This window comes from Diplotaxodon limnothrissa, linkage group LG9 (assembly GCF_057381915.1).
Source record: "Diplotaxodon limnothrissa isolate DT_005_m linkage group LG9, D_limnothrissa_male_GT1.1, whole genome shotgun sequence".
In the NCBI taxonomy this organism is placed as follows: Eukaryota; Metazoa; Chordata; class Actinopteri; order Cichliformes; family Cichlidae; genus Diplotaxodon; species Diplotaxodon limnothrissa.
The window spans coordinates 15,091,481-15,117,454 of record NC_140604.1 but is presented as its reverse complement, the minus strand read 5'-3'; the positions used below and the strand labels follow the sequence as shown (position 1 = coordinate 15,117,454).

Below are 25,974 nucleotides of genomic sequence, written 5' to 3'. Positions count from 1 at the left end.
AATAGTGTTCACGTATTAGTTCCTACATTTGCAAGGATTTTAAAGATTTAAAGGTCCATAAACTTTAAGTCATAAACACAATGTTGTTATCACAAAGACTTAGAAGTCTGAAGTTCCATCTGAAAGGAAAGAAATCTGAAATTTAATTTTACATTTACAATTAAATTTTTTAACTTGTAAGCTAGTTGAAAAGTAAAGTAACATTAGCCAATTTTCTTGTGTGTTTTAGTTTTGGGGGGGGGACTTTTGCTTAAAAAAAAATGTTAGACTCATCTTATTAAATTCTTCTCTTTTTAAAAACAATATTAAAAAAAAATGTCAATCATTATAACTGCATGTTTTCTAGGAAAGCTTGTTTCTGACTTTTTTACTATCCATAAATTAAAATTTCAGGTTAGCTTCTAGAGAGGAGTCAACATTTGAAGTTGGGTATCTAATAATTTTAACTTAAAAGTAAATCAAAATTTTTAAATAATACAGAAATTTTAACTTACTTTTCATTGGCTATGTTTGTTTGGTGTTTGTTTGTTTGTTATTTGTTTAAAAAAAAAAAAATCAAGCAATCAATAATGTTCCTTATAATATTCTTTTTCTCAAGCTAGCTAAAAAGTAGCATTAGCTTGCTAAATTTGATGATGTTAGCGACTATTATAAAGAAGTTTTTGTTTTGATTTTTTCATTTAAAATCAGTCCTGTTAAATTAAAAACGATAATTCTGATTCATTACCACTTGATTTGCTGTTGTAAGTGATACGTTATATTTCACGCTGTTACTGCATTAACCACAATGTTACCACAGGGGACTGGTAAACGGGATCCAGACTGCATTTAAAATGTGTACCATTAAAACTTTCAAGGGACCACAGATCATGCTTTTCCATTCAATGCTGTGACTTATGTTTTCTATATATATTTTACTTAATGTCATTTCTCAGCAAAATAGTCACCTTTTTAGACAAACTGTATAAATATGCAGCACAGAGTGAACACTGCAAACTCCAGAACAGCATCTCTAGTGTCTCACAGGAAAGCATCCAGCAATACAAACGGCAGCAGTGAGAAAGAGGCGGTCAGACATAATAATGCAACCTGCTGAATTTTCTGGCTTTGATCAAAAGCAGTGGCAGTCTCTGCCTCACAGTGGTTATGGACTGTACAGTTAACACAAAGGCAGTGTCTGCCTCCTTGTTTGGGATGCGCCCCGCAAATATGATGCTGGAAAAAAGTGCCAGAAACACCAACTTATGGCTGTATATTTCAGATGGCTCTCATTTGATTTTGAATAGAGATTTACTATCCTTCATGAAACTAGCGCTCACTCTGTCGGCCCCCAAGCTTCACAATCAGAGGATGACACAGAAACAGAGTCAATGAGGATTTCCGGGGGTGTCAGTTGTCACGGTTTGACTGCAGTGGCAGGTTCAGGACAGGCTGGGGTGGATGCTGGTGCCGGCTGAGCCAATGTGGAGAACCAGGTGGACATGGCCGTCTTGGCGCTGGTCAATGCTCCTCCCACTGACTGACCTGAGAGTGGAAAATAGAGAATTTCACTTTACTTTTTTGTTTTTCCTACAGTGACACCAGAACGATTTCTTACAGTAGACATTTGATTACTTAATAAGGGCAAAGTCATGGTTACAGCTAGGTCTGTAAGTGTTTCTACAGTCTTTTATAAAACTTCATTCAGTTTGGTATTTAAACACTTAAAAGCATGCTGTGTTTGACAGAGATCAGGTAACTAAGTCTCTGAAGAATACTCAATTTCTTTACCCTTTAGAAACTCTTGGGTTGCTTTTGCGGTTTGCTTTGGTTCATTATCACTTTGTACTTTACTGCTTGGTGTTTACCTTACAATATAAATTCCCTTGAGAGCTACTCTTGTGGTAATTTGGCAATACATAAATAAAAGCAAGCTGAAATTGAAGTGAAGGTTCCATTTCCTGGTTCCATGCCATAAGTCAGGGGTGGGGGAACTCCAGGCCTCAAGGGCCGCAGGTTTTAGATGTGTGTTTGATCCAACACAGCTGATTTAAATGGCTAAACTACCTCCTTAACATGTCGTGAAGTTCTCCAGAGGCCTGTTGATGAACTAATCATTTGATTCAGGTGTGTTGACCCAGGGTGATATCTAAAGGACACTGGCCCTTGAAAGCCTGGAGCTCCCCATTCCTGCCATAAGTCTTTCAAGTCTTATGTGGCGTTCCTGTTTTTGAGTGTAACTGGTGTTTTTTGCCCCTTGTTGTCAACTTTCTGTATTTATATTTGCCTTTGACAATGATATGCATACCTCCTCAAAAATGCTTCATTTGGTTGTATTTTGTAAAAGGTTTTTCTGAACCATGGAATTCTGTGATCATCCACTTCAGTGGTTTTCCAGGCCTTTTGGTGATGCTGAGCCAGCCCGTCTGCTTTTTAGGAATGTGCCACATTGTTGGATCTCTCTAATAGATTTATTTTTCAGCCTAATGATGGCCTACTTCACTTGTACTGTCATCTCTTTGGGGCTCAAACTGAAAGCTGAATTAAAGCTCAAAGTTTGCACTTTAATGACATGTTGACTGGTAACAGTTTGATCTGGGTTTAACTGAGCAGCTGCCTTACCGACTGCCTTCCCAGTCTGGACTACACTGCGACTGGTTGTCATCATGGCGTTTCCGATCTTCTTCCCTCGCTCGCTGTTCTGCACCGAGCTGCAAAGAGAAAACAAAAGGTTCACAAACGCCCAGAACAAGCAGTCTCTTTTCATCTCCCTGTCTACAATCTGACACTAAAGGAATTCTTCCTCCTTTCCAGGAAAGAAACCACATAAACGTGCTGTTGCTCAATGTTGCACAAACCTGTTATAGAGGATTATGTAACAGCAAAGAGGCTGAGCATCAGTCACAGGTGGTGAATGTGATGATCGGAGCTGACCCAACAGCGGAAACAAGACGACTAAGTTTCACAACAAATGTAGGGCTAAATGCGGCCGCGCCTAGCTTTATCTGAACAGCAGCTTGGCGCGAATCCAGCACACAACCTTTCACGCGGATCCCCGCTGACCTGACATTCAGCAGGAATCTCACTCCTGCATCATCTGGGCAAACAGCGGCGTAGTTAAAAAAGACGATGGGGATATATGTCAGCAGCTGCAGAGAGCAGACGTCTGTCACTCAAGCCTCTAATCAGCCGTTTCATCTGAACATAAACTCACTGTCAAGTTTACTACACGTGAAAATCAAACCAGAGGCCCGCAACGCCGAGGTTTGGGATGCACTTACAGGTGATGTGATTACGTCACTGGATTTCAACACACTCACATATGTTCTGTGAGCCAACAAGTCTCAATTTGTCTTATTTATGTTTATGTTATGTTAAATAAAATGCTTGAGGAAAACAAGAAAATCTTTAAGACAGAATTTAATGAATATGAAGGCAGGCTCTCGCTTTTATTCTCCATATTTATGGCCATATTTAACCTAAAAGACTGCGATTCAGACTACAAGTCTGCAGGGACTTATTAAAAAAGGTTTTTATAAAACTTTTCATCCTCATATAACTGATTTTTTCCCCCCTAAATGTGTGACTTCTTTCCCGTCACAAAATCGTGACTTTCTTCCTCAATAACTTGTTACTTTTTTATGCTTCACTTGACTTCTTTCTCTTCTAAAGTTTGACAATTTAAAAAAAACTTAAAAAAAACCCTCAATTTATGTCTTAATAATGATAAATTTGCAGTCTGGGAATTTTTCTTGTCCATCTTTGGTTTATTTATTAACTCATTTTTAAAAAAGTTCAAATATGTGAGTTTCTTTTCCTCATAAATTTGTGACATTTCTGTAATATAACCCATCCTCTCCTGGGAGCTTCCTCCCTTTTTGGCCCTATTATGTCAAGTGTAATACACATCAAAAGGCAGAGAAAATAAACTAAATCAATGCAATAACTGTGAATATTAAAGCAAACATTCAAGATTTCCACTAAGAAAAACTGCTGCCAAGATTCAGAGTGGCTCTGAGAGGCCTGCAGGATGTAAAGTCTACATATGAAACCTAAAACCAAACAGGAAATGAGACGTGTGCGTAGTGCCATCATTCCTTCAAACCACACAGAGCCAGAGTAGCATTGACGTGACACCGCTCTCCGCAGAAGCAGAGCAGAGCGTCAACTTTGCGGCATCTTGGAGTCAGACGGCAGCGCCCTGCAGCGCTGTCGCCTGCAAGTGGATCTGCCAAACAAGCTGCGGTTGCTAAGCCCATGTTGCTAGGATCAATAATCCAGCTTTGTGGCTGCTCATTTCCTCGGCAGGAACCTCTCCTCGCTGTGCTTCTTTTTGGCTAAAGTAGAGGATCTGCTGACGGACAATCCCAGCAGGGCAGTTGGGTCACGCAAGTTAAAGCAACGGAATATAAGTGAGAGTAGAAGTTTCCTAAATGAACAAAATAAAATAAAATCTGTTTGTTTTATATTTTCAGCACCCCATTTGTTACCATCACCGACTCAACAGTGCCACCAGTAGTCAAATTAAAAAAATTTAAATAAAAAAAATCTGCAAAGCTTGCAAAATTAGCAGCTGTCTTTAATGTTTGGATGATTGTTGTTGTTTAATCATCTTTTGTATATGACTGTATTGCAGCACATTGTTCCCAGGGTTTCTTGGAGACCATATTTAGTATAAATCTAGAAAAATAAAATATATCAGTAAGAGTAAAATATATGAGTAAGGGACAAAAGCACCATTAATTTATTTATTTTGGTCTTGCAAACGTCCCTGTTAACAAAGCTTATCCTGATGCAAGTGTCTAACGTCCATTAGCACTGCTAACAATTCCTGTCATGTTGGATTTGAGACTATTTTAAACATTCTGACACTAAACAAAGCTTTTTTTAAACTTAATCCATATAATCTCCTTTATATGAATGTGGGTTAATTTACCATCACAGTCGTCTGTTGACATGTGCTGTTATGACAATTTCTTATGGTCAAAATGTGTCCGAACAATAATTTCACAACTTTTACATTCGTTTCATGTAGAGAAATTGTGGAAATATGCGGTTCCTTTGTTTTGATATTATCGGCTTTCATATTAACAAGAAAGTATTCCTGTAGAAAATATGATGTAAAATTTAAAAAACTTTTTAAAGCCTTAACCATGAAATAATTGCCAAAAGAAACATTTTTTGAGAACTGAGTGTTTATTGAACCTTCCGATTGGTCTTTAAAATAAATGAAATATTAATTTGCATATATGAGTGTTCATTTGTATCATATTTGCTACAGTGGGCATTTTTTGTAAGTTAATAATTACAAAATATATTGTGGAATTTATTTTGGTTTTTCAGTGGGGAAAAAGAAAAGCCAGAACACGATTTGCTTTAAAGGGCTCGTTTTGAATTTGTCACTTTTTCCTTATAAAATTCGTTACTTCTTTCTCACAAATTTTAAAACAAAAGAAGAAACCTGTGATTTCTTTCCTCGTAAGTCTGTGGCTTTCACCTTGAGAATTTCTGGCATTTTCTTTTTTTTTTTCCCCCCCCTTCCAGGAAAATGTTGCAATTTTTCAGTTAAAAAAAACAAAACAAACAAAACACTTTCTTTTTTCTTTTTTAATTTGAGAATTTGTTACTTTTTCCTTGCAAATTCGTCTTTTTTTGTTAATTTGTTCCTTGTTTGGTACATGAACAACTGAATTCCTGATAAGTCACAAGTGATCCCATCTGGATATTCTTAGCCTGGTCGCTTGAGGGTTAAGGATGGCTCTTGACACTGGTTTAGTGGTTTATGTTTATTCATTACACATGATTAAGGAAACCTACTTAAGATCTTAAAGCTCACATATGATCAGAAATACATCAAAATTAGAGTATTAGTTTAATACTAATGAATACTAATGAACGAGATCCAGAATCACGGTTTTAAATGTTTTGCTCAAGATGAACTGCAGCACTGGAAAAAATCTTAACTTTGAATGTGTTCAGGGGAAATCTGGGTGAAATAATGGAAACTTTGTGGCTCACATGTAAACCTGCCACCCAGTTTCACACTGGTTTCCAGAAAGCCCAGAGCGTCTGTGTGCACTCTCCATCGAGCTGAGTGACCCAAAAAAACAGCTCCTTATATAGCAGAGCGCGGTACGCCAACAGTAAAGAATCAGTGTGTGTGTGCGTGTCTCTGCAGCCGTGCAGCTCATCACATGACTCTGTTTTCTGAGAGCATCTCTGCCACCGGCTGCTTTTTGTCCAATGCTGATGACAAGGGGACATGAAAAGAGTTGGCCTTTAGTAGCCCCCTCCTGGCGCTTCAATAATACACATGCAACACAGCACATTCACAAGGAAGTCAAGCGTGGCACTGAGTCTTTCTCTTTCTTTAATCCAGTGATGAGCTGAGTGGAGTGCACAGACTCAGCCTTCTTTTAAACTTTCCCAAGCAGTGGGATACATCAGGCTCGTCACCGTCTGCCCCACTAACCCCAGTCCCCCCCTCTTCCCCAGCCGTGATGTCTCAAGTTGCAGTAAAACAGCTCTGTGTTTACCGATGCAGGGAAACACAGGGGGAGAGCTTTCTGCTGATTCTCCAGCTGATGAGAAGCACCAAGGCAGCTCTTTGGGGTCAGGAGAATGTCCCGAGACTGACGGACACCAAATAAATAAATAAAAGGTCACCGATGACACATGTTACTAAAGAAAACACAACAAGCTTTCTTGGTATGATAGAACATTTTAATATGCTGTTTTATTGGCTGGTGTGACTCATAGCTGTCTTGGCCGATACAACGCAGCAGGTTGCAAAACACTTGTGACTTCTAATCTACTGATTCATGTTTCTCAATACAAATTGTCCTCCTGTTTTTTTGTTTAAATCTTTTATGCCTGCACATGAATTTCCACTCCTTATTTTTCTGACTGAGCACAATTTTTCAGCTGCACAGTCTCATATGTACTGATATATCTACACAAAATGAATATTTTCTACAATTAAAAGGAGAAACAGGAAGTTGGGGGGATTGGGTGGTGAAGTGTTCACACGGTTCACACCAAAGACCAGAGTTTGCGTCATTTATGTCAGAGGTTTTTGCATTTCTACTTGAAGTTTCCAAGTTAAAATACTAAAACTTATTAAACATCGTCATAATGCTACGTTTTCTGTGGAAAAAAGAAGATTTTGAAGACTTGGTTATGTTTAGGAAAAAGTACAGCACATACTACTCATTTTAAAGCTCTGTTTTCTTGGTTGCCATGGTGATACTAAAGCATCTGGACAACATGTGTCCTGCAGACACTAAATATACTTCCTATTGGAAGTTTTTATTTCACAATAAATAAATAAATAACTGAATAAATAAAATGACACAATATGTTCTCACAAACACAAATAATCATCCTGTTTTTTTGTGACTATTTTAATTTTTTGCTTTGGCTTCTTTATACTTAATATTTTATATTGCATGTGTAAAAATACTCGTTCAGTGTTTCTATTGTATTTGTTTTTATTTATTTATTTTCTACTAAAAGACAACTCTCGCGCGTTCTTGATTCAATAACTGTAATACATCGGTGACCTTTCTCATCCTATTTAGTGCCACTTGATATTTGATTCTGATGTCTTTACGGAAATAAACAGTTGCAAAGATTTTGTTCATAGTAAACGGAGATGTTCACAAATCTAAATATAGCAGCCGTACTGGAAGCGCTCCAGAGGTTAACGGGAACGTGATCCTAATCGGGACACCTGCCAAATTTAAATCAAGTCATTTCTATGGGCCGATTACCAGAAAATCTTCCTGCGCAGTCTGCAGAGTCACTGCTCCGATTCTCAAAAAGTATTTTAAAAATTATTCAATAATTTATGATTTTTTTAAACTGCAAAATGTTTTATTATATTTAATGAATTTTAATTTGAAATTTTGCTAATTTTACATTATTTTCAATTTATACGTTTTATAATTTTTCAAAGTAAATGTGCTAAAAGTGCGCAGGGGTGTCTGTTGATCTAGTAGAAGTCTCCTGATTGGACGCTGTGCAGTTACACTAATCTAACCCTGTGCTGTTTGTCTGTGTGTTTGTTTACTGAAGCATTACGACAAATTTCTCAGGGGCCATGTCACTGAACACCAGAGGGTAAAGCGAGAACTTTGTGTATGACAGCCAAGCAGATCCTACCATGAAGCTAAATTAGGGACCTAGACACTCTCCACTGTGTGTGTGTGTGTTTGTGGTGGGAAGGCATTTATCTGAAGCGTAACACTAGACGCAGCACTCCAGCTGTGGACGGAGTCGCCTTTCATCCACACTTCCTGGAATGAAACTGGAGCTGAGGCTGAAGAAGTCTCTGGCTCCGTTTTTGAGAATGAAACTCACTCATAATTAATGACTCCGGCTGATATGAGACCCTCGCTGCCACTGCAACCCCCGACCCGAGACGACTCTGACCGCTGAGCTGCTATATCCATCCAAGCGACGCGCTGCCTGCTGCTCCTTGTCATATACTGTATTCATAAAGTATTCACAGCTGGGGTGTTTGGGTGCACTGAGCCTGACAGCCATTGGAAATTTAATCATCAGTGGGTCTAAAAACAGACGCTAAAATTTTAAAAACACATTCTTCAGAGCTGGGACTCTCAATCTCCCATATTTTGACTTATTTTTACTTCATTTGGCATTTTAAGCAAACACTGTTTTACCATTTCCAGCTCCATATTTTCATCCTTGGACTTTTTTTAGAGTAACAATTGCATGATTCAAAGTTCAAAATAAACTTTATTTATATTTTACTGGGCCTTGGTGCAGACTCTCATATTATTGCCCGTCTGAAAAAAAAACTGATAACCCCTCATTGTGACATTACAGAGCCAACAGTAGAAAACACTGAAACTGCGTTTAGAGGAATCTGAAGCCTGAACCTTTGGCTCATAGGGTTTACCTACACAAACGCTGGCATCATTATTTGTAACTTTGGCCCTTTTTAAAAATAAACTGTCAAGATCTTTACGGTACAAATATATCAACTTTTGCATGTGTTAAAAATTAGACAGCTCCTTCAAAGTAAAAGCTAGAGGATTCAGCAAAAGTGGGAAGGATACCTAAAGTGTTACTTTAAGAAGAAAAAAAAAAACGTCTGGCAGGGGGAACAAACAAGGAGAACTTATCTTAAAAATGCTCAGAATGTGCCTGGGGGGGTGATCTTGTATCACATCGTTGAGAAGACAAGTGGAAGAAGACCTGAAGCAGGCACAGAAGAGAACCACTCCTAGGCAGACCCTGATACACCCGCCCAGTATCTCAGCACGTATGCATAATGTAACGGTCAACAGTATTGAATGCAGAGTTTAGTACTAACAAAACATGTCTGAAGGTTCTCAGTCATTAAGGTCATCATAGTCTTAGTAGCTTGGAAAGAAAAGCGTCTGGACTTGTTCAAGTTTCTTTTCACCTCTCATCCAAGAAGCTTCTTCAGTTCAGAGAGGAACTGGTGGAGAGTCCCAGATTTGTAAGCCCTATTGGGAGTGTCCCTCAGAGGGTCATCAGAATCAGAATATTTTATTGATCCTTAGGGGAAATTATTTTGGTTACAGTGCGTTCAGTGGTGCTTTTTGGTACTCAGTCTCTCACTGAACGTGCTCCTGTGACTGACCAGCATGTCATGGAGTGGGTGGGAGGTCTATTACACCTTAAGGGAGTCCAGCTATGGACCCCCTATTGATCTTGTACCTAATAACACAAGCCAAGGTGTGAAAATGGGAGTGCGTCACAATCAGCCAAGGTTTCGTGGGACCACTTGACAACTAAGGTCAAGGCGGGGCAAGGTCTCACGATGAGTACTCCTGCATCCTGCAGGTGTCACTTTACAAACTCTGTGTTTGGTTTAATAAAGAGGGAAAGTTCTGCAGATAGTCTTTAAGCAAGGCTTTAAAGACAGGAGCCCCATACTCTCTTGCTCCCTCTGCTGCTGCAGCTTTGACTTCTTCTAACCACCACTAGAGGGCAGCAACATACACGCTCTGAGCTGCAGAAAACAAGCGATGGGGTGAAGCTTCACCCTGCATCTTATCTGCTATTAAAACTAGATACAAATCCCTGATTTTTAGAAGAAAAAGAAAATAATAATAAGATAACATGAAATTGCACTCACTGTGAGAGTCGTAGCTTTACGTCGGCTACGCTGTACTGACCCTGGAACGGATGTCTACAACGGAGAAGATGGGATCATGAAAAACAAATAAGAAACATTCAAAAGCTGCAGGTAACAGAAGTCAGTCGCTCTCCTGTCCACCTACCCTGGGGTGACGGCGGTCATGCCGGGGTGCTTGTTGCTGTACCACACCCGGTAGTTGTGGGTGATCTTCCACGCTGTGACGAAAGGTGCCCCGTAATCTGCCAGCAGCCGCTCGCTATCTGAAAGGAAGAGATGGGAAACAAAGACATCAGTTACATGCAATATGGCAGCGCCAATCCTGACTAGTAAGGCATCTAAACAGGATGAGAGCTTTATGAGGTTTTTTTTAAGTTGTACTAGTTGGAAATAAAGTTAAAACCAACTATCAGATGTGGAAACAGCTAGAAATGCAGGATAGATTTATTTATCCCGCTCGTCTTGTCTGTTTTTCACACATTATTCTGTCTGTTGTGATTTAGTTGAAGACATTAAACCTAATATAAACGCCCCGTCCATTTCTAAATGCGTACAAGCTCCCACATGTGTTTTATGGAAGCATGTGATTGCTTGTAAGAGCCTTTCTATGTGTTTATTTTACACATTTATTGTGAACAGTTTTGATTGTCTTACCTTGCTGTAATGCAGAAGACAGTAAGGAGTGAAGGTAGAGGGTGAACTGGGCTCTGATCCACTCGTCTCCACCCTCCCAGCCCGTCCCGTCCAGGAAGACATCGTCGCGGTTCTCCGTCACGTGTTTGACCAAGTAGTCGGCGAAGCGCAGGTCTGCAGTGGTCAGACTCAACATCTTTCTGAGCTCGGGGTCTTGGATCTGGATACGAGCTTCTTCCACCTGAAGCAGTGAAGTATTAAAAAAAAAAAAAAATTAAATACTTACATTTTAAAAAGTTAACACAACAGTTTCACACACACGGGACTTACTTCGACGATGGCGTCACTGAGGTGCCTCTGCTGACGGAAGAGGATGTTGGTTGCTCCGGCGACAAAGCCTCGCACCGTCACGTCTGACAGGAGGTGATGCTGCTGCAGCGCCATGTAGGGCAGGCACAGGTAACCCTGGAAACAAGAAAAGACAAAGGCCGCTGTGTTTATGACAGCCGTACACCTGCTTATCTCCACCCAGCTGTCTGAGCTGAGATTTTAATGGTTAATTATTAAACAATATTGATAAATTATAAAGTTGTGTCAAGAAGACATTTCTAATCAAAAAGGTGAAACAGGAACAGGTGCAATCAGGGTCACGCAGAAAACTTCAGAAAAGACTCACAAGAAGACGGCAATCGGCAAAAGTCCTCTCAGATTTAGGTCTGAGGGTTGCACCAATTCAAAGGAAACAGAATTTTTAACATAAGTATTAATCGCTGCTGTTACCTTAGTGAAGATGGCGAGTGGCAGGCCGTACTGATCCTCCTCCAGACCTGACACCAGGCCCTGGGTGACCCCTCCCTGACCGGTGACTGCCTGCGGCTGCACTGTGATCGGCGTTCCGGGTTTGGAGTCAAATGTTTCCGGGAGCTCTGGCTCAGTCTCAGAAGGTGCCTCTTGCGGTCCACCTTCGTCCAGCACGCTGGGGTCCAGAGTCTCCCACTCGCTCTCGGAGGACTCAGGAGAGATGCGAGAGGGCGGCTTGAGGTGCTGATTGTCGCCCTCTGAGCTATTCCCAGAGGATTCTGTGGCAGGCTGGGCCGTCTCCACCCCGAGGTCAAGGGCGGAGCTATCGATGTCGGTGACAGACACAGAGACGAACTCTTCGGCACCCGAGACACTCTCCACTAAACTCTGGTCCTCTGACACGCTGCTCTTAGGTCTGTAGTGGGACGAGTCCACCAGGCCGTGTTCGATCATGCCTGCACGAATGTCACAGCAAACACGTTCTATCAGTCTACTACTACAATTGCACCACAGGCTGCAAAGCCTTTCACACTGGAAGAGCACAAAGATATTTGCAGGACAGGTTTGCATAACATGAATGTGTCATATGCCTAACAGTTAGCCAAAAACGAAAATAATCACTAGAATGAGCATAAAGTCAAAACTGGAACAAAATAATCAATAAAATGAAACAAGAATCCAAAACACAAAAACAACACAAACAGTTTTATTAGAGAACTCCTGTGCCGGGTGTCACAAAGCCCTGATTCAAAAGATCAGTGCCAGATCTGTCTTCCTCTTGGAGTTACTGACCTGGAAACAGCGATAACACTGTCATCAGAGCTCCTACTAGTCTGTTGACAGGAGACACATAGAACAGGACCTGCAAACATGAGCAAGAAGAAAGAAAGAAAAGAGGAACAAAATGGATGAGCAGATAGAATAAGAAGTGAGACATGAAGGCAAAACAGCAGAAAAACGTTTTTAAAAACACAACTAACACACACACACACACACACAAGAGTAAATCGCATTCACAGATCAACAATTTAACAGGACTTAAATGGCAGTAATGGAATCAGCCTTAAAAATGTATTAAGTCAAATAATGGAGGGTGGACTTCACAGCAACTAAGATCATTAAATATTTAAAAATGGACGAGACACACAGAATTTAACAGGATCTATAAGTGTATAAAAGACTAATACAATTAATAAAGGAGCCAAAGGGTCATCCCATGCCAATTCACAGTGGCTAAAAGCTTCCAGTAGACATTTCTTAATAGAAACTGTGCAAAACTTCAGGTCCCTGCTGTCAAGGCAAACTGGAAAACTACCTGAGCTCGATCCTTTAAATGTTTTAGGATAAATATCCGGTGTGATGGGTCTATGAATATGGATGCCTAAAAAGATTTGTATGTCTGATCTCTGACATCAGGTTTGGAGACTTTTAGAAAGAAAAATGTTGCAGGTTTAAAGTAACTTGGGCAGATTTGCCTGCAAGGAAGAGGGAAGGCGTGGGTAAGACTAAGTTTAAAATATACAAATTTTTTTGGAAACATTTTTCAGTGTATAAAAAGGCACAGGAACTTTTTTCAAAAGTCTAAAAATAGAAATAACTACAAATCAGAGACATCAGAGATGCAGCAAGCTTTATCCAATGTGAATCTGTCTCTGTGGTTATCTGCCAATACTGAGCACCACTCAACTTAAAAAGCATACTGATCAATATCTGAATCCCAAGTATACATTAACATTATATGGTTATATTTAGAGCAAATATGGTGGAAATGTTTGTCTAGAAAAACTGGGTCAGGACTCTCTTATACCTGAAAGGGACTGAAAGGAGTCATCGGGAAGATGAGCTAAAAGAGCCACATCATAGAGGCCTCGTCTTCTCTTAGAGCCAGGACTGACAGAACCTCAAAATTACCAGATTATATGAAGAAAAGGGGAAGGATGCATCAAAGTTTGAATTCTCACCTTCTTTTCCAGCAAAATGAGCTTAAAGATGATGAGAGCCTGCAAAGATTTAAAAATAAAAAATGTAAATAAACAGGATATTTTGGGTGGATTTTAGTGCTTAAAGTAATCAGATTTTCCCCACCTTGTGTCTGAAGTGCAGGATTAGATCTCTCGGCGACATCCCTGATGGGAGAAAAACAAAATGTTTATGAAAAGGATAAATAAAAGCTGAGATTTGTTGTTAAACCCTCCTGTTATCCGACAGATCTGGCACGTACCTAGATAAACCTGTGATCCGTCCAGAGCTGAGCCCCTCAGAGAGCTGTTCATGTGGTCGTACAGTTCCTGCAGCGAAAACAGGAGGTGAGCAAGCAGCTGACCGGAAGGTACAAATACTACTACCTCACTCAAACAGGTTTAGTCTGACTGTTTTCTCACCTTCAAGATTGAGATCTGTGAGAAGTCTTTCTCCTCGAAGTAGGCGTGTGTGATGAGCTGAAGTTTGGCTTGGAGCAGACCGTAGAGAGGCTGCGAGGAAATTCAAACACACCGTACGTGAGTGAGTCATTTACAGTGTGACCCATAAAAATCCTGTCAGGCTAATTTCTGCTTTATATTTATTTAGCATGGGTGGCGACATCCTTTGTCTTGATGCTTTTCCTCCTGCCTCTGTTTTTCTCCCCCACTCTACAGTTGGCACTGCTAAAACAGGGCCTGTGGTCCCCTCCCTAAAATTGTATTGTCATAGCAACATAACCATGTGTGGAAATCCCAACAGGGACAAGGGAATGCTGATATGATTTTTCTGGGAAAAACAGTGTTTTGCCCCCTCAATGAATCCCTGTAAATGATGTTCAATTATTTATTCCTATGTATGGGGGGAAAAAAGGAATACCCTGGTTTGCCTCTGAATATTACCTCATAAGAAACTGAAGTTTCTTATAAAGCCAAAAGATTTAAGGGTAAAACATAAAACATTATGAATTAATTCTCAATGGTGACACATATAGATCAGCAGACAGTGAGGAGGCCACAGTGCCGGGAAATAAAAACATCCTCTCTACACGATTTCCTTCCACTTCTCCATGTGAGCTCACTGCAACATTTTACGGCCCACTGACTTAATTTAATTTTTAGACTGAAATTAAAGCTTATTAAATTAAGTCATCCAGTGACTGACTCACCACTCGACTGAGGACACAGACGCTCTTCTGAACAGTCTCCCTGGTGACATCAGCCTGCCGGACCTTTAGGGCCTGAAAGACGAGCAAGAAAAAACAATCGTGAAATAAACTTCCCTCTGCAAGCTCTGCTTTAAATTGATGCTGCAGTTACAGCGCAAAAGGTTTGGGTCAGTTTCACTAGACTCAATGCAAACAACAGACACAGCTTTGGGTCTGAAAAGTGAAGCAAATGCAGAAACCTAATAATGCACATTTACATCCTATAATGACAATAATAGCCAACAGGCGGCTAGGGTTAAGGTACCATGGCTACCATTTTTAGGAAGTACGGCTTAGAGCAGAAAGGGAAATTGAGAAGAGAGTGTGACATGATCTGGGATGGTCCACAGCTCTACCATGTGAGATGCAAGGGTCCCAAATGTTTGAAGTTATTAAATGTGAAACTACAGACCTCACTTACAGTGGTGATCATCACACTTCACGTCACCCTTTTCCTGCAAACGTAGCAGCTCTGTCTCTAGTTTTAGCCACTTGATCACAATGGCATCTTTTTCTCCTGGAACTAAAACACCTCTTTCTTTCAGGAACTACTCTTGCTTTTGGGACGAGGCAATTCAATTCTATTCAATTGTATTTGTATTGTGCCAAATCACAACAACAGTGGCCTCAAGGTGCTTTATACTGTAAGGTAAAACCCTTCAATAATACAAAGAAAACAGAAATAATCAACCTCGGTGGCTATTAAAGAAATGAGGAAGTTTAAGGCACATTTCAAACCTTTTAGCAGTAGCTGCAAATGACATCCTACCAGGCTCTTACAAAATCAGTAAAATTAAAAAATATATTTACATAAACTGCCTGGTTCCCCACCCATGTCATGGGCGTAGCTTTCTGTCATAGAGCTGCTGCACATAGGTGCCTGCTCATTAAAGTGTGCCTATTGTCGTTCATAAACTGACCTTTGCTTCTATTTGACGATAACAGGACACTCCATAGACACACTTTGTGTCTCCACTGAGAGGCGGCAGGTGAAAATACACCGTGTCTGCAAACCAACAAAAAGACACAATCACATTATTATACTACGTGCTAAAGGGCAGAAAGAAAAGAATAAACAGCATGAGAAAAATCACTTGTGTGCAGTTAGATGAGACTGATATGCATTTTCTGTGGTAAAACAGCAGATTCAGCAAAGACCATCAATACAATAAAAACCAGTAAGTTTAGATAAAGAGTGTTTGTGGAACTGCAGTGACTGACGGCAGGTTTTCAGACCAGTTGCCAAACTGGATAAACTTGAAGGCAGAAGCAAACATTTACAAGTTGCTTGATGATAGCTGGAAAAAAGAAAAGAAAAAAAAGCCGTTCTTCATGTTCAGATTAACTACAGCTCACAAGTCACGAGTAAGAGTTTGTGCAGTTTACACTCTGTTTAAAAATGTTTGCTTTAAGTTTTACTTTTAGTTCATCAGAAGCAACGTTTAAGAAATTCAGAACCGGCTTTACAAGACAGACACCTGCACATATCCCATCAGCCAATCACATGGAAGCATGAGGACATAGTTGAGACAACCAGCAGAAGTTCAAACTGAACATCGGAAAGAGGAAGAAAGAAAGGCGATTCGAGTGGCAATGAATGTGGTATTGTAAGCAGGCTGAGGGTCGCAGATGCCAACAGACTTAATAAACTGATCCGTAAGGCCAGCAATGTTGTGGGGATGGAGCTGGACTCCCTCAAGGTGGTGTCGGAGAGGCGGATGCTGTCCAAGATAAAGACAATGTTGGATAACACCTCCCACCCACTCCATGACATGTTGGTCAGTCACAGGAGCTCGTTCAGTGAGAGACTGAGATTACCGAAAAGCACCACTGAACGACACAGGAAATCATTCCTGCCTGTGGCCATCTCCCTGTACAATGCATCCACTTAACACACTGTTTGCTGCTACAACTACACATGTTTCTTTTCCAAATATTTATTTATAAGTGACTTATGTATGTATGTATGTATATATATGTATATATTGTACTATTCTTAGTTAGCGTATTGTCTGTCTTGTCTTAATGTTGGTTTAAAATGGAGCACTGTAACAAAAAATAATTTCCCCCAGGGATCAATAAAGTATTCTGATTCTGATTCTGATTCTGAAAAGAGCATCTCTGATGATGTACACACAAAAAGACAGCAGCAGAAGCCCACAGTGGGTGTGACTCCTGTCAGCTAACAACAGGAAACTGAAGCTACGAAAGCTCACAAAAACTCGACCCTAAGAGACTGGAAAAACATGGCTGCATCTGATGAGTCTCAATTTCTGCTCCAAGATTCAGAGAGTCGTATCAGAGGGTACAACAGTCATTTTAATATTTCAATAATCAGTTAACGCCAGAAAAAAAAGCATATTAGACAGAAATGCTTATTCATTGTGCTGCGTTTTGTGTTGTTTTCTTCAAACACAATTTTTGTTGCAGTATTTTGCAGAGTACATTGTACATTGGATGGATTTCCTGCCATCTAATTGGACACCACAGAATGAAACAGATTAAGTGTTCCAGCTGATAGAGAGGCACGGCTCTAACACTGAATATTACATCTATTTTACATTGAGAGTTCTTTGATAATTGTTTTATTAAACAACAATCAATAAACATTTTAGGGCTACTGAGAGAGCTGAGTATCAACAGTTTTGGAATCAGCAATTTTTTAATGGCCAGAAACAATAAATGAAGGATGACTGCATTTGAGAGTCATGTTGAACTATTTCGGTGCATTCAGGGACACTCTGGACATTTGAACAAATAAAATCTTTGCTGCACTAGACGTCCAAATTCCCATCATCCTTTTAAGCATTTTAAAACTTGTTTACGGAGGCATCTCAAGCGTTTTGCTTCCCAAAAAACACATTTTAAAAAATGCTTTTCAAAATTAGCAGAAGAGAACTTCAAAAACACATAAATTCACCCAACAAAAACCCCCAAGATAAATCATTATGATTATGGTTTATGTACAGTGAAGAATAAGGAATTCAAAAGGAGAAATTCTCATTACTGAGAGGTTTGGACTGGGAGTCCAAAAATCATGTGCTTTACAACCTGATTCCTCTTCTACACTCACTGGGAGATATTTACCAATATAGAAACAACGTCAGTCATCAATCAAAAGCACAAAGATTAGAAACTGCAGCGACACGACAGCTGTCCTCTGTCATTAAGAAGATGGGGGGGAAAGGAAGAGACTCGAATAAAACTTCAGGGCTCAACCGTTCATTCAGTCTGAGGAGGGGGGCTGAGGAGGATTTCACAACGTGACTAGTATTTCCTCTGAACAAGACGACAGTGGGGTCACAAAGGTTAGACTGTGGACGTCACAGATTAAAGAAGAGGCAACGGCGGGGGCATCTGGGCAGAGGCCACACTCTCCGTACGTCAAACCCAACCAAGCAGCCCTGATATGCCAGGATCCAGCTCTCATGTCTCTGCTCAACACAGCACACAGATTCTGCTCCACTAGATCACCATCTTTCTTTTTTACTGACTGGATCACCTGTGCGAGGATGCGATAGCTTAAGAAAACTGCTTTGAAATAGTTTAATGAGACTGGTGATTTTCCAGTGCCAAACATGTGCAGGAGACTCCCTGTTTGCTTTTAGTGTTTCACAGAAGCAGCCGCTGTTGTTTCTTAATCAGTTCGCAACACGCTGGAGGCAACAAAGGAACCGAGCCACAGAGATTTCTCTACAGTGAAAACTGTGCGAGTGGAGCTCAGGCTGATATGTATTCAAGGGAGAATTTTTAGACTCGGGGGGACAGCAGGGGGGCTCACAGGAAGTCAGCATAATTGATCAGACATAGCACCAGTGTAAACTCTCAAGGCTCATGCAGCAATGAGCCCTCCTGCATTATTTACTCATTTTGCAGCTCCATGTACATTATTACTGGATAATACTTATTGATTCATTAAAGCTGCAGCTGGAGATGATTGTAATTACTTTAGATACTGCTGGCCAGTTTAGGAAAGCCAAATTTAATCATACATTCATCCATTATTTATTACACGCCTTTGGACTGCAGGAGGACGTCAGAGTATCTGGAGAAAACATTCAGGGTTCCAGCCTCCTGGCTGTGATGCATCAGTGCTGACTACTGACCACTACACCACTGTGCCAAATTACAGTATTTGCTTCCAAAAATGTAGTAGAAAAAAGTAGAAGATGAAAGTATAATAAGAAAGAAAAACATCAAAAGTATATTAAAGCTGTACTTCAGTAAAGCAGAAAGCAACACCCGCATGTTTGATGAAGTACAAATGCCTTTCTGATACAACTCACCCATTTATTTGGGCTTGGGCCTGGCACCAACTTTTGAGCCCTGAGGTTGTGTTTATGTCTCCTCCCAGTCGCAAACTGGGGATTTTTCACATGTGAGTCACGTGTGTAATACGCTGCATGACAAATCTGAGTAAATACACCCAGTTATGTTGCAGCAATGGTCCTAGCCCAGTGACATTTGCTGGGGATAGGCCGGTGGCACTCTGCAGATATCTGCATACTACTTAAAATTTTATTTTATTAAATATATTTCAAAGAGGATGCACCTCCCCAGGCCCTGCTCTTCTGGACACAGCCCTCGACTTGGGAAAAAATAACAATTCTATTTTTATCCAGACCATATTTCAATAAACCTAACAAAGCAGTTTCTAATGATATTTAATATTAAAGTAAAGCAAGTGACCCCAGAATCCAAATCTGGGTTTTTCAGCCCTTAAAAAGTGATGAAAACTGAAGTCCAGAAACATGACTCACTAAATTAAATGGTGTATTATTGCAAGCTGTTCCTTAATATCCTGGATACTTTTACTAATCAGTCTCTTGGTGTAACAGCAGTCTCTGTTACATGAAGCCCTCGTTTTTTCACTGCTGAATCACCGAGCTGACCAACAAACAGCTGACAGCTCTGAGCAGGAAGTGAGAACTGTCCTCTCCATGCTGATGAGTGTAGTTTTTGAAGTTGAAACTACAGATATGAACCTTGGCTCGGTTCCTGCTATTTGCCTTCACAGGTCAGCGTGAAGCACGGGCCCGTCACATGACCGCAGCCACAACAGGCGAGTCACTCACTATCGCTCACACCCACCTCTCTGTTTACAGAAGTGACACCAGCCTTTTAAAATCACCGGAGGACAATCATGATTTTATCACCTGTGTGAGAAGCACCTGCTGACTCATTCCCACACTTTGAAAACTCAATAAAAAAAAACTTCAATAACAGTGATTTAAACCCTGTTTTATCGGCATAATAACCAGCCAGGTATCTGAGGCCTCCAATTATCTTGTCAGTAATTTGATGCCTTTTGATGAATATTACGGCCTGCTTCGTGGTACAGCCCGTCCAACAAACAGAGGACTGACACAAAGAGATAAACAACTATTCGTGTTCACATTCACATAACCAGTGACTGTAACACACGTCTTTGGGCTGTGCTAGGAAGCTCGAGTACCTGGAGACAAGTGGAGAACATGAAAACTCTACACGGGCCCATAAGCAAAACTTCAAGCTTCAAAAGCACATTTGAAGTCTCAGCAGAAAAATGCTCCATTTGTAAACAATCTGTCAGCACTCTGCAAATGAAGTAACACTGGGATCTTTGTAAGACTTCATAAGACTTAATTACAAAGTGAGTTTGTGCCGTACCCTCCTGGTAGTTGTGAGCTCCGTCAGGAAGAGCCAGGAACGGGAGGTACTTCCACTCTTCTGGGAGCAGGTTGCTGTCATGACCCTCGTCTGGCATCAGCGGCGGGTAAGAAAATTCGACCTGAGGAAAGAACGGAGAAAGAATAACACCTCATTTAGGCTGTTTTAGCTCACACGGGTCATCTGCGAACAGATTGAATACAAATGAGGACGTTTGTCAGTTTGAAGTCATGGAAAATTTCCATCACTTGCACTGAATGACCTCACATGTGTTTTCCTAATCATTTTACCCTCACCTCAAATGAAAACTTAATGAGGTGCAGGAGGTGCAGTTTGCCACGTCTTCTTACTGTGATGTTTTGTGCCGGACGTTTAGCTTCACTGAGGTATTTTAGTGGATGTAATCATAATAAATTTATACAGGGATGCTTCTCTAACGGCTCTAATTGTGTTTATCATAGTTATACTGTTTCCTGTATCTGGGACACATATTCTAAAATCTAATATCACTAATTATGAGCCGTTTGTGTATTAAGTACCCGCTTTAAGGCCTCTAAAGTAATAAATCTTCCTACGCGACATCTGTTTGGAAGGGTAAAGGTAGACAATGTGGTAAAAAACATCACTTTACTACAGCAGTTGGAGTTAAAAAGAAAGACGTGGCTTGCAAAGTGCTTCACAAAATGAAAGTAATTTATAGAAACCAGATTTTATTGTCATAGTGTAACATCTGTAGTTTGTATGTGGGCTTAAAATGAAAATCTAAAGTTACAAATGCATCTGCCTATTAGAAAGTTATGGTATGCAGTGGAAGACACAGCAGCAGCAATTTACATCATGTTGATCATTAATTTTCCTGTTTAGTTGGACGGTGCATGCTATTACCGTCTTTCCGTTAATAAAAGACACTTCAGTGTCCCTTCTGCCATAGGAGTTATTAGTAATGTGAGAATTCAGCCAGCTCCTATAATGGCTCGATCATTTCACTCAGACAGGAAACCGTCCGAAGCAAAACTCAACCACAACTGTAGTGTCAAAGGCCGCCTAGAACATCATCCCAATGAAACTGATGGTGCAGAGGAATAGCCTAGAAACAGGCCTGCAAAGCAAATACCATGCACATCCTGGAAGCAGAGGATTTATGAGCAATCACTCTCCTCAAGCCAACTTGGTGTCACTGGAGTGGCAAAAAGAGATCCAACTAAATCAGAGAAGGCTTTGGATTAAGAGTAGACTCATGGGGGCAGTCAATAACAAAACAACAACAACATCTCAATGTGAAGAACACTGAAGACCCAATAAATGTAAAAAAAAAAGTTCGAAACAGATGTTTCCCACACCTTTTCAAATATTTTTGTCCAAACTTTTTGTCCAATTATTCCAAAACCTGGCCAAATGTGTTATTCAGGATAATTGAGTTTATCCCAACAACACTTTCCAGGTGATTTACTGGTCGGCCAACATTCACACCCTCACCAGCAGCCACAAGCTGTGGGTAGAGACCGAAAGAGTGTAGAGCTGTTCCTCCACATCAGGAGGATATATGACATTCAGGCATTTGACCCAGATGCCTCCAAGGTGAGCTGTTTCAGGTATGTGAGGAGACCTCGGGGGAGGAGCTCAAAACCAGCTCCTAGCATCACTTCGCACTGCCGCACACAGAAACAGCAGTACTATCAGGTAATCAAACTTAATTCTAATGACAAGAGAAAGAGAACGGCATGTCTGCAGCTCGTTTAATCAGCTTTGCTCCTTTCTCTACTGCCATTGATCCTTTCTCTACTGAGTCGGGTCCTAATTGAGGTTCCCATATGTGAAAGCACTTGAAATAATTACTAACGCTCAGCAACAGTGATTTAAGTGTACCTTAGAAAGTTTAATATACACATCACATTTCCTTACTCATGAAGTAATGAGAGAGAAGTAAAGTAATTTAACTACAAAGAATGAGTTAATTCAAATGCAATTGAAAAACAAAAACAGCGGACCCGCACAAGTGGAAGAGACAACTGCTTAAAGATTAAAGTTAGATTACAGTTTTCACACAGCTGAATAAACGACACACAGAAAACTGATTGAACAGAAGTGTGAGATGGTCGAGAATTTACTCCAATGTCCTGTTATATCTTAGATAGCAAGGAGCAGACGGCTGAGTTTATTATTAAACTTCACTGAGACAATCTGCAAATTTCATTAACAGTTTAATAAACTATCATCTTGTCTTTATTTTTAGTTAGCACAAACCTTAAACACTTCAAGCTGTAAGCTAATGATAGTTATATAAGAGCAGACGCTGGTGCAATAAGCTGTAGTTTTACGTCCAATGGATGATGATCTGATTAGTCGACTAATCGCAAAAATAATCAGTGACTAGTCGACTATCAAAATAATAGTTTGTGTCTATGGATGAAATGTCTAATTTGGACCGAGCTCCACATTTTGTGGCATTTTCATGCAAATCTGTCCATGAATTACTATGTAATCCTCCAAACAAACAAACTAAGCCAACTGCAAAACATGTTAGGGTGCAGATTTTTAATGTATGTGCCAATGTTTCTTAATGTACTGTTAAAAATAAACTTTGCAGATGCAAGGAATTAAAAAACTTTCAATGCCTTTATCAGGCTCATTTGTGCATTTTTATTTGTGTTTACATGCTTAAAAGTAAGTGGGAAAACATAAGTAAACATATTTCTGTGTGATGGATGTTCCTGCTGCATCACTGATTAAGGTTTCCAATAAAAAATACATGTAAAAGGCCTCGAAATCCTGCCAGGCAAGCAGATGGACAGCAGGTGAATAAGAGGAGGAGGGCGGTTGTGAAAGAGAGGCAGAGAAACGGATTAAAGAGCCAGGAACCCAATCTTGTGCCGCCCAGCAGGAGATCGCTGACCCTTATCCGATAACCTCCACCACCTCCATCCCCGAGTGCAGGCCCATTAAAGGCAACAAAGACTGCACACTGGGTGCTTTATCGGGGCTCTGGTCTCATCTTTACATCAGGAGAACTGCTGTTTTATCTTTGTGCTTGAGCAGCAGCTGTTTGCAAAACCGCAGAAAGAAAAACAGATGGAGAGCGGAGACAACAACACCACCACTGAGGAGGAGGAGGAGGAGGAGGAGGAAGTTCAGTGTGTAACTGCACATTTAATGAAATTTGAATCAGCAGCAGAAGAAGAAGAACAAAACAACAATGTGAGAGAAAATTAGAATGAGTAAAGCAGGGTGTTAAGCTCACTTTACATTAACGGCCACACAGAGTTTGGTCTTAGGTGATGATTTGTCAGACAAATTATTTTCACAATTAAACAACTGCTACAAATGTGAAATCTTGTAAACCTCCCCGTTGGAGGGCCAAAGTTTCATATGTAGTAAAAATCCTTAAAAAGATAAAAAAATAAAATAAAAAGGTAAACACTGAGTGCTACTGCCCCTCAGCAAGCTTCTAGAAGTTAGCCAATCAAGAAACAGCAGACTTAAACGGAAGGGGCTCTTTAAAGAGAGACTTTGTTTCAGGCAGAGGATAAACTAACCAGTCCTGTAAAGGGCCAGTGCAAGATCGAGCAGGAGTTTTTAAAACTTTTTAGCATGCAAATCTGCTCAAGTGCTGTCCTAGAATAATGAGTCAGTAATGCCTTCTGTCTGTCTTGTCAGCTGGGCACAAAACATATTTTTCACTTTTAAACAACAACTCCTATAATAGTGACAGTTTCAAGTGTCTTCTTTTGACCAAAAGACCCTAAATATTAAGTAAACAATGACATGAGACCAAGAAAATGTTTCTAAACAGCTCAAAGAAAACCTGAACTGATTGATTAATCGGCTTGTTGCTCCATTTTTGTGCATACCCAGATACAAGCAGGGTCCAGGAGCAGTGATGATGAGTATGCTGCAGCCTGTGATGAAAACACTGAACTGTTGGCAGCAGGGCTGGTGTTATATAACCATGTGAGCCCACAGCAAACAGCTGATCTTAACCCCTCTTACCTGACAGGGAAGCCAGGCAGTGAGAAGTCTGTAGTTTTTACTGTTTTTATGTTTAGAAATGTCCGCATTACTGCAGGACTGTGCATGCGCTGTTTAAAAAAACAAGAGCATAATAGACACGTAAGCTGACACTCGTACTGTACAGAAGTTTAGTGAAAATGCACCTTTATGTCAACTCGATGTGAGGACTCGGTTAGCAGTTAGCCGATGTTAGCTGGAAGCAGGGGTTCACGTACCTGGCAGCCTTTTTTGTGGTGAAATCCAACCACCACGATGTGCAGCACCGGCCCCTTCCCTTCGTCTCTGCCCTGAGGCTCCATCCCCGCTCCTGTACCCGCAGTCTAGCGTTGTTTTAGCTCCGGAATTGGATGTAAACACAGCTAACCGAGGCCGACTTTTCTGTCTATATCTCCCTGAATATGTGACAGACAGACAGCAGCACAGCAGAGATGATTTTCTCTTCCGCTTAGTCCCCACTGGCCAAATGGGCAAGAGCATTCCCCGCAGCGCACTTCCGTTTTCGCTTAGCGAAATTTAAGTTTACAGTTAATTGCTCACCAAGGACAGTCTTCAGTTAAGTAGAGTCAATGGAGCACATTTACTTGGACAAAACGTTCTTAAGTGTGCAGACAAACGCCAAGGTTTTATTACAGTTTTTAAAATTTCTGCATTGATATTAAATTCAACTTAAAATAAAATGTCAGTTGAATTTAATTTACCTTAATAAATTCAGGTTTAATGAGATAAATGTCAATCTAGACTTTAAAGCTAGCTTAACCAAAAATACATTAATTTTACTAAAATCGAGACTTGTAAAGTATAATTATTTAGCTAAGTTGTGCTTACTAGCTTTTAACTGATTAACTGTTTTGTTGCCTATCTTATTAAATTACTTTTTAGCTAAGGTTTCCAATTGTATAATGTTATTAATATAACGTAATAAAAACATTAAAATGACAGATTAAAGTTTTAATTCGCTGTTGACCAATATAACATAATATAATTAGATAACAGTTAACAATTATATTGAGTGTATTTTTTTTTTCTTAAGCAGGACAGAATGAGTTTAAAGGCTTTAAATGCAATCAGGCTGAAGTTCTTGTGGAAAAAGTAATGAGTTGACTAACATTTCCTTCATATTTTCCTTCATTTCGATCTGGAATTTCATTGATATTATCAGACAGCTTGCCCTAGAATAAAGTCCGGATAATCTGCATCTAAAAAATAGATAGTTAGCTTAGCTCTTGTGTTTCCCGCTCAATAGACAACGTGCATGTCACCTTAAATTCCACCTGTCAAGGAGAGATGAAGCATAAATATCCGCGGTCAGATTTTACAGGGGTGAATTATCTTGATCTCTGTTCTGTTCTCTTTTTTAAACACAAAAATGATGTCATGTGTTCCTCGACACAACTTGCGCCATCGTGTGGAGACATACAGAATAATTTAATATCACCCTCAGGTGTGTGTGTGTGTGTGTGTGTGTGTGTGTTTTGTTTGAATTTTTAAAAAGTGTATTATATTTGGTTGCAACCATGAATGTTTGAATTTCTTAAAAAGGAGACTCTTTTGTTTCCCCAGAGACGAAATTCTTCTGGATTGATTGATCTTGTCTGGCTGGCCCACT

The 25,974-nt window shown here is 40.2% G+C and overlaps 1 protein-coding gene across 1 annotated transcript; it reads right to left on the bottom strand.

Moving 5' to 3' along the window:
• Positions 1–654: 654 nt before the first annotated feature.
• avl9 (AVL9 homolog (S. cerevisiase)) lies at positions 655–24,794 on the bottom strand. The gene is made up of 16 exons (XM_085362018.1): positions 24,584–24,794; positions 20,361–20,481; positions 15,632–15,717; positions 14,673–14,744; positions 13,927–14,016; positions 13,767–13,833; positions 13,631–13,671; positions 13,507–13,545; positions 12,338–12,407; positions 11,525–12,000; positions 11,075–11,209; positions 10,766–10,985; positions 10,257–10,374; positions 10,112–10,165; positions 2,602–2,690; positions 655–1,524 (listed from the first exon to the last, which is right to left on the bottom strand). Exons 1-16 carry the CDS (start codon positions 24,665–24,667, stop codon positions 1,397–1,399), a joined length of 1,890 nt encoding a protein of 629 aa, XP_085218144.1. The 5' UTR covers positions 24,668–24,794; the 3' UTR covers positions 655–1,396.
• Between the last annotated feature and the right edge of the window lie 1,180 nt (positions 24,795–25,974).